Raw genomic sequence first — 7482 nt, forward strand, 5'->3', positions numbered from 1 at the left:
CCTCCTGGAGGGTGCCACTGCTACCGTGGTGGACCCGACCTCTCAAAGTTGATCCTTCTCTGCCACCTTCGTTTTTTTTTTTTTTTTAAGAAAGCAATTTGGGGGTTTGAGCAGGACTCGCCCTTCTTGCGCCCCCCGCTGAGGGTCGGCGCCGAGGCGGTCTGCGGCTTGTCCCGGCAGGTTGCGCTACGGGGCGTCTCGAGACCTGCTCCACTTCGCTCCCGCGCTGCCGCGGCTCGCATGGGGCGGGGACACGGGCGGGCTGACGTCAAATTACGTCACCGGGGAAGTCCCCCCCTTTAAGACCCGGGAGCAGGCGTGGGGCGCCACAAGAGACAGGATTCCTGCGCTCGTGCAGCCCACGGCAGCTCGGTGCGTCTGGCCCGAGGCACCCTCGGTCCATCTCGCGCAGCCCGAGCCCGGTGGGAGTCGCAGAGCCCAGGTTGGGGACCTCAGTCCCCCCCGTGCGCAGCGGAGATCGCCGCGGCGCTTAGGAGATGCCCCGGAGCCAGGCGCGTCCGAACGCGCCATCGAACGCAGCGTGGGCAGGTACCTCTTAGCAGTTCGGCCAGCGGACACCCAGTTGAGGTCAGGGTCGAGGTCACGGTCGGACGGTTCAGCCCTTCGGGGCTCGGGCCAGAATGTTCGCGCCTGCATGTTCGGGCCAAATCGGCTCCCCGGCTCGCGCCTTCCGAGGCGTCTAGAAAGTTCTTCCAGGGCCTCTACCAGGACTGCGGGCCTCGGGGGGAGCTCAGGCCACCGTGTCATTGGGATGCAGGTGCATTTTAGGCCAGAAAGGATCTTTTCCATCCGTCTGGTGGTTCTCTACTTGCTCTACCTAGAGGTCAGGAGGAGAAAAAAAAATACATGTGCAGGCCGTGGACTGGAAGATAGTTTTAGCCGCAGGTGGAGGTGGGAGAGGCCTCCGGGCCTAGCGCTTCCTTGACAGGCCCTCTTCCTTCCCAGGCCATCTTTGAGAGCCCCCCTTCATCTCGATTCCCGTTGTCCCACCTCCAACACCAAGTGAAGTAGTGTTCAACCTTCGGACTCTCCCAGCTATCACACCCTGGACCCATAGAGGCGTGGGGTTGAGACTGACAGTGAGCAGCTTTTTTAACTGTCCAGATTGGGAACGGCAGGGGAATCCAGGAGAACAGTATTTGGTCCTTGACTCTCATCCGTCAACTCTTCCCACTCCAGGCACTCACATGCAACTCCCTGTAACTGTTGAGGGTCGGTTCCCCAACCCCATTTTCTTCTTTTCTTCTTCTTCTTCTTCTTCTTCTTCTTCTTCTTCTTCTTCTTCTTCTTCTTCTTCTCCTCCTCCTCCTCCTCCTCCTCCTCCTCCTCCTCCTCCTCCTTCTCCTCCTCCTCCTCCTTCTATCTTAATCAAAGGTGACAGTCACCTACCTGCTAAGGGATTGCAACGCTCTGGTCCGGAAATAACTTTGCAGGGCATACTGGTGTTTACTCAAGTTACTGGCCCGGTTTCTCCTATGGTTTTATAAGGTCAAGGGGCAATTCAGAAGTGATACATTGCAAGTATGAAGGTAGTTAACAAGACCTAGATGGAGAAGTTTTGTTTTGTTTTGTTTTGTTTTGTTTTTTTGGTGGTGTCCAAGTGTTCTGACCATGTTTCTGGAAGGTCCAACATGAGCATGGCATATCTGGACAGACTTAAAGAGCAGCAGGGAGTCCCGAGGTCAAGTAGTGAATGTGTAACTCCAATAAAAATACGTTGCCGGGTGTCCCTGCCTCTAACCCCAGCGCTCAGGACGCTGAGGCAGGAGAATCCTCGTGGACTGTATAGTTTAAGGCCCGGCACTGTTACAGAGTGAGAGCCCGGCCCAAAAACTCAATTCCCCCTCCCAAATCAAGGTAGTAGAACTAGGGTGGAGCGCAGTGGTAGAGCCAATGCCCAGCATGTCTGTGGCCTTAAGATCTTTGAGCTGCTTTCTGCCTCTCCCCCTTTTGACAAAGCACTAATTGCTCCTAGAGATCCGGACTTCTCAATTTTTATGCTGAATCTTTAAAACCTACATGTTAATACATTTTACCTTAAAAGAGTGTTCTATGAATATTTCTGAAAATATTTGACTTATTAAAACATGGCACTTATTAAAACTATGGAATCTTTTAGGGCCTCTGGTTTCATTCAGCCGTTGCAGAAATTTATCCAAAAGTAGGCTTGAGAGCGTGTTTTTCTATGTACTTAAAAGTTCGCCTTCACTGTCAACCTAAGCAGCAGGCGTCTTGGTTACAAAGTAGACCAGCTTTTTAATTTATATTCATAATTTTGGTCACAGTCTTGAGGGGTACGAGAACAACCGGAATTGGGTCTTTGAAATATTTTTTAAAAGTAGACTGAGTTTATATTAGTTTACTTGTAACAGGATTTTCTTAATATTCAGCTACTTTAATTATTCTTAGCATTATTCAGCTATTAGAATACCTAAATTCTAAAAGGCAGTAAGACATGAATTTAACGTTTCTTCTGTTTCTTTTCTATAGATGTGAATTGGTACAAAGTAGGCTTGTAGGGAAATGAGTTTGGTTTTAAATTATTTTCGGGACTGTGGACTTTTAGAGTAAAATTTTATGAGAAAAAAAATCAAGTTTTTAAAGGAGGGCATCATTGAGCAATGACACTTTGTGCCATTGGAAAAGCAGATCTATGGCGCATGTTTTCAGAAACCCAACTTCTGTTCCCTGGTCAAGCTTAAGTGAGAGATGAAAGGGAGACCTCACTGGGCTGGTTGGTTAATGTGAACGTGTGTATTTGTAACTTTTGTATTGAGCTATCAGGATTGGTGTGTGTGTGTGTACACAATTCTAAGTCCTTTGGGAAACAAGCATGCCCAAATAGCATCCTAGGATGCTGGCTAGATGGGTGTGTTAACTTGGCGGGTCGCGGGTTGGATTGCTGTCAGTGTTAATTTCCAGGGCTTGCTTCCTTTTTAGAGCTAGCGTCTGAGTTCGCAGCTCAGCTCAGGAGGATCGGAGACAAACTGTATTCTGCGCGGTGCGAACCCGACATCACTGCGGTGCTGGCGGAGATGCCTGGCAGGAAGGTGCGAAAGACCGCGACGAGGATCCCAAGCCCAACGCCGGATTCAGAAGGTGCGGGCTCGGGCGCTGCGGGGCTGCGGAGGCCAGGCGTAATCCGTTGGAGCTCGCGCCTGCCCGGCGCGTGCCTTAGGAACCCCATCAGAAAGTTTTCGAAGCTGCAGCAGCTTGCGTGTTAGCCAGGCTTCTGTCCCACTGCACGTTGCCCATGTCCACAGCTGGTGGGGGCGGGGAGGGCCCGTGCAGCCGCCACCCTAGATAGTCACCGGCAAGCCCCCCGGGCGCTGCTGGAGGCAGGGCATCGTGGTCCCTGGGAGGCCAGCTCAGAGGACTGGTCACCGTGAATGCCTCCACTCCCGGGACTAACAAAAGCAGTTCCTAAGCTACTTCTGGACCCGATTCTCCCATTCTGGGCTGTTTAAGGTTTAAAGACACCCCGTAGGGATGCCTGAGTTCTGGAACCCAGGAGGCCTTCCTCCTTAGTTAACATTTTTACTGTCCCTTATTGGGAAGGTTAGGGGAGAGGGATGGGGGCTTAGCAGGTGAGGAGGAGTTCTTTTTTGCATTCTCTTGTCTCCGATTGCATCACTTTGTTCTCAGCCCACCCCGTCTTTTCGCCCCAGCACCTTTGTGTGTGTGTGTGAATCTCAACATAGATCTGCAGTCTGCTGCTTAGGGGCCGGAACTCTTTGCAGGTCGGACTGCTATTTCTTCAGACACCTGCAGTAGCCCTTTATTTCTCCGCCCAGTAGGCGTCCTGAGAAAGTGTTACAGAACTGGTGTGCTGATGGCTTAATTGGCGTTAGGTCAGCTTTCTCTGGTGCTTCCTTGGATGGAAGACATTCAGTCCACCTTTTGGGATGTCCGGGAGTTTTTTTGCTCGTGTTTCTCAATTGGGTGCTGGATAGTGTTTTTTTTTTTTTTTTTTTTTCCGGGGGGTTGGGGGGGAGGGCAGGGAACAGGATCTCATTTAGTAGTAACTGACCTTGAGCTGTCTGATTCCTCCTGTCTCTGGGATTGACAGCTTGTGTGCCACTACATCCATTTAGGCAGCGCTGTACCACCTGACCCACCGCCCTGGTGTTTTTATTTTTATTTATTTTATACACACACACACACACACACACACACACACACACACACGTATATATTGTTTTTTTGAGACAGGGTTTCTCTGTGTAGTTTTGGTGCCTGTCCTGGATCTCGCTCGCTCTGTAGACCAGGCTGGCCTCGAACTCACAGAGATATGCCTTGGCTCTGCCTCCCGAGTGCTGAGATTAAAGAAAGGCGTGGGCCACCGCTGCCCAGCAGCCTTAATGTTTTTTAAAGGGTTTTGTGCTAATATAACCCACTTAACTGAACTGAAAAGAAATGTCTGTTTTCCCCCACGTTTAGCCTTGAAGCCCACAAAGAAAGACATGTACACCGGGCGGTGGTGGCGCACGCCTTTAATCCCAGCACTCGGGAGGCAGAGGCAGGCGGATCTCTGTGAGTTCGAGGCCAGCCTGGTCTCCAAAGCGAGTACCAGGAAAGGCGCAAAGCTACACAGAGAAACCCTGTCTCAAAAAAAAAAAAAAAAAAAAAAAGGCATGTACAGGAATTAGGCAAGTGCCATCATATGGGTTAAGGAAGGGGGTCACTTGCCTCTTGTCGGCCGAAATGTAGTTTTAAATGTTTTCTTTATAGCACAGTCAGAGCTCACGTTTATTTTGCGCCTTCATAAGTTTGCCAAGTCATTTTTGAAAACGCTGTCATTTTTGAATTTGTCGTTTTAAAGTTCATTGCCTTAAAGTGAATCAAAGTGGGCAAAACAATTCCTAAGATCTCTGTAAATTATGAGAGAAAATTGAGATTATGAGCAATATTCAATTTATTTAGCATAAAGCTTACTTGGGGACTCAATTACTTGAAAGCATTTTTCTTAATAACATCCCGCCAATTACTATACTTTAGTTCACAGAAAGTAATAAATATGAGAATCACTCTTCTCTGCTTAAGACAATGGATTGATACAGACTGGGCTTGTAGATATAAATTGGCTTAGCCCACAATGTACATTTGAAAATGATTTTAGAAGGCTAGGCTGCAAGTCCAGCACACGGTACTAGGAAGGAAGCAGGAGGATGAGGAGTTCAAGGTCATCAGCTACACTGCAGTTAAGGCCAGAGGGTATTTCAAATCAACAAAATAAGTTTGTTTTAGAATGTAAACTCCAACCTTACAGTAAGCTTTTATGATTCTTGTGGGGAGGGGAGAGTTCCTTAAAGATTCCTTATATTTTCCTGCTGTGAGGGAGGCATGAGTTAGGAGATGCTGCCATTTGAAGATCAAGTCTACTTGAAAGTAGGACAAGTGCTTGGACTTTGGCTTTTGTTCTTTGGTGGACCTTATGAGAAAAAGGTGACATCATGTGAGACCGCAAAGGGCTGACTAATGGTACTGCTGATTAAAATTTAATGCATGTAATTTCTATATTTGGAGGAGAACTGACCTTATCTAGGGAGCTTTTAAAAAATCAAAACAAATGTTTATACTCTTACCTGATCTTATGTGTGTTTATATCACCATATTGGGAAAGTCAGGTGCACTGAAGTTGAAGTAGTCTGTGAGAGCCTCAGCTTGTCACGAGCAGTGTGCTAACTCTTGGTGGTTTACAGTTGAGCTGTTGTCCAAGTTAATGTTCATGTTTGTTCTTTTTCAGACCTGGAAGATGAGTGTGTTCTGCTCCGGAGAATTGGAGACAAACTGAATTTATGGCAGAAACTTGTGAATTTTATTTCCAAGCTCTTTAATTTAGTAACCTGAGTTCTTCAAACATTTTTGCAAGAAGGGACTCCCGGAAAGGAAGTTCCCAGTTGGTGCAAATGTCTATTATAGGATGGACTGTGATGTGACGGAGAGGGATGAGGAGGTTCTCTGAGCACGGATAATGAATGAGATGGAAATGAATTTCTTCAGGAAAGTTTTCGGAAATCGTCCTTTGAGATGTGATAACGTGAAACCACATTTATTTTAAAACAAGACTAGAGGAGTCATGGAAATAGGGAGGTAACTAGGAGTACATCTGTCTTTTGAGAGTTGGTCTGGAGTTTTTGCAAGAGGTTATTGTCAAAAGTCATGGAAAGGGGCGTGGCAAATGATTACATCGGGTGGAGGATAGTTGTTGAGTATTGCTTTTCCCTACTTGACAGTAACTCCAGAATAATGTGTACTGTTTAGTTTCATCCACTTAATCTTCTGAGAGGAAACATTTCATTTTTGTTAACATTAAGTGTTATAGTGAATATTAATTTCATAGGTCACCATGAACCTATTGTACCTGTTCAGGTGACTTTTAAGTGTGTTACTGTAACCATTAACTGGAAAGTATGGAAAACTACCAAGTAACTGAAAAAAAAAACATTAGAAGTAGTATATCAAGGTCACTTGGTGCCAGTAAAATTCTTGCAGATTGAATATTGTGTGATAAAGAGAGTTGAGATTTTATGTAACCTGAGACAATGGAAAACAAGAAACTTTTTTAAGTTGATATAATTAAAACTTAGTAAAAGATTCATAAGAAGTTCCTAAAATTTTACCTGCCACAAGTATTTCTTAGAGGTTTTTTGTTGTTGTTTATTTGTTTTGTTTTGTTTTTGTATTTTTTGAGACAGGGTTTCTCTGTAGCTCTGGCTGCCCTGGAAACTCTAGACCAGGCTAGCCTTCGCTCAGAGATCCACTCATGTTTCCCAAGCCATCACTACCACTGCAGCTTCAGAGTTTCACTTTTAATCTGGGCTATAAGTGTGAAACTCAGACTACTCAATAACAAGTCAGTCCTGGTTAACAAAGGCAAGAGACTGGAGTAGACATTCCCTGAAAGGCACGCAGATGGCCAACAGATGAGTGATTCAGAGAAATGTAAACGAAAACCACCATGAGATGATCTTATACTCTCTGGATTGACTGTTACCAAAAACGAAAGATAGCAAGCATGGAAAGGACTCAAGAAGAGAAGGGATTTCTGCACAACTTCGTCAGTGTTGTAAGGCAGGACACCTATTTTGTAAAATAGCATTGAGGTTCCTTTAAAACTAAGACACCCTAACCCCAGCTGTCCCACTACTGAGTACATACGCAAAGGTGTTGAAATGTGTCTGCTGAAGGGATGTCTTCATTTTTTATTACTTGTATTAGTTAAGACTCGGAAACTGTCAAAGGCTGAAAGGGTTTTAAAAGCGGGAATATAAACAAAATTGAGCCTTAAAAAGCAGGAAATGTTATTTGTCAAACATGGGATGTTAGATAACTAAGCTGCCTTTAGAGACAACACTCTGCTCCTGTCATTTATATTTTGACAAAAGGCCATGTCAACAAATAGGATTAAGATGGCTGTGGGGATGGGCTGGGGGATGAGAAAATGGCCACCCCAGTCTT

The 7482-nt window shown here is 46.1% G+C and overlaps 1 protein-coding gene across 1 annotated transcript; it reads left to right on the top strand.

Annotated features, from left to right (window-relative positions):
- Positions 1–343: 343 nt before the first annotated feature.
- On the top strand, positions 344–6783 carry Pmaip1 (phorbol-12-myristate-13-acetate-induced protein 1). The gene is made up of 3 exons (XM_059246182.1): positions 344–549; positions 2962–3120; positions 5768–6783. The coding sequence occupies exons 1-3, from the start codon at positions 498–500 to the stop codon at positions 5869–5871; spliced, it is 315 nt and encodes a 104-aa protein (XP_059102165.1). The 5' UTR covers positions 344–497; the 3' UTR covers positions 5872–6783.
- The last annotated feature ends 699 nt before the right edge of the window (positions 6784–7482 follow it).

This window comes from Peromyscus eremicus, chromosome 19 (assembly GCF_949786415.1).
Source record: "Peromyscus eremicus chromosome 19, PerEre_H2_v1, whole genome shotgun sequence".
NCBI classification, from domain to species: Eukaryota; Metazoa; Chordata; class Mammalia; order Rodentia; family Cricetidae; genus Peromyscus; species Peromyscus eremicus.

Excerpts from the sequence above, each read along its gene's own strand:
- Pmaip1 (XM_059246182.1), top strand. The coding sequence starts at position 498 with ATGCCCCGGAGCCAGGCGCGTCCGAACGCGCCATCGAACGCAGCGTGG. Across the intron at positions 550-2,961 it reads ATCGAACGCAGCGTGGGCAG|AGCTAGCGTCTGAGTTCGCA; the intron begins GTACCTCTTAGC and ends CTTCCTTTTTAG. Across the intron at positions 3,121-5,767 it reads CCCAACGCCGGATTCAGAAG|ACCTGGAAGATGAGTGTGTT; the intron begins GTGCGGGCTCGG and ends GTTCTTTTTCAG.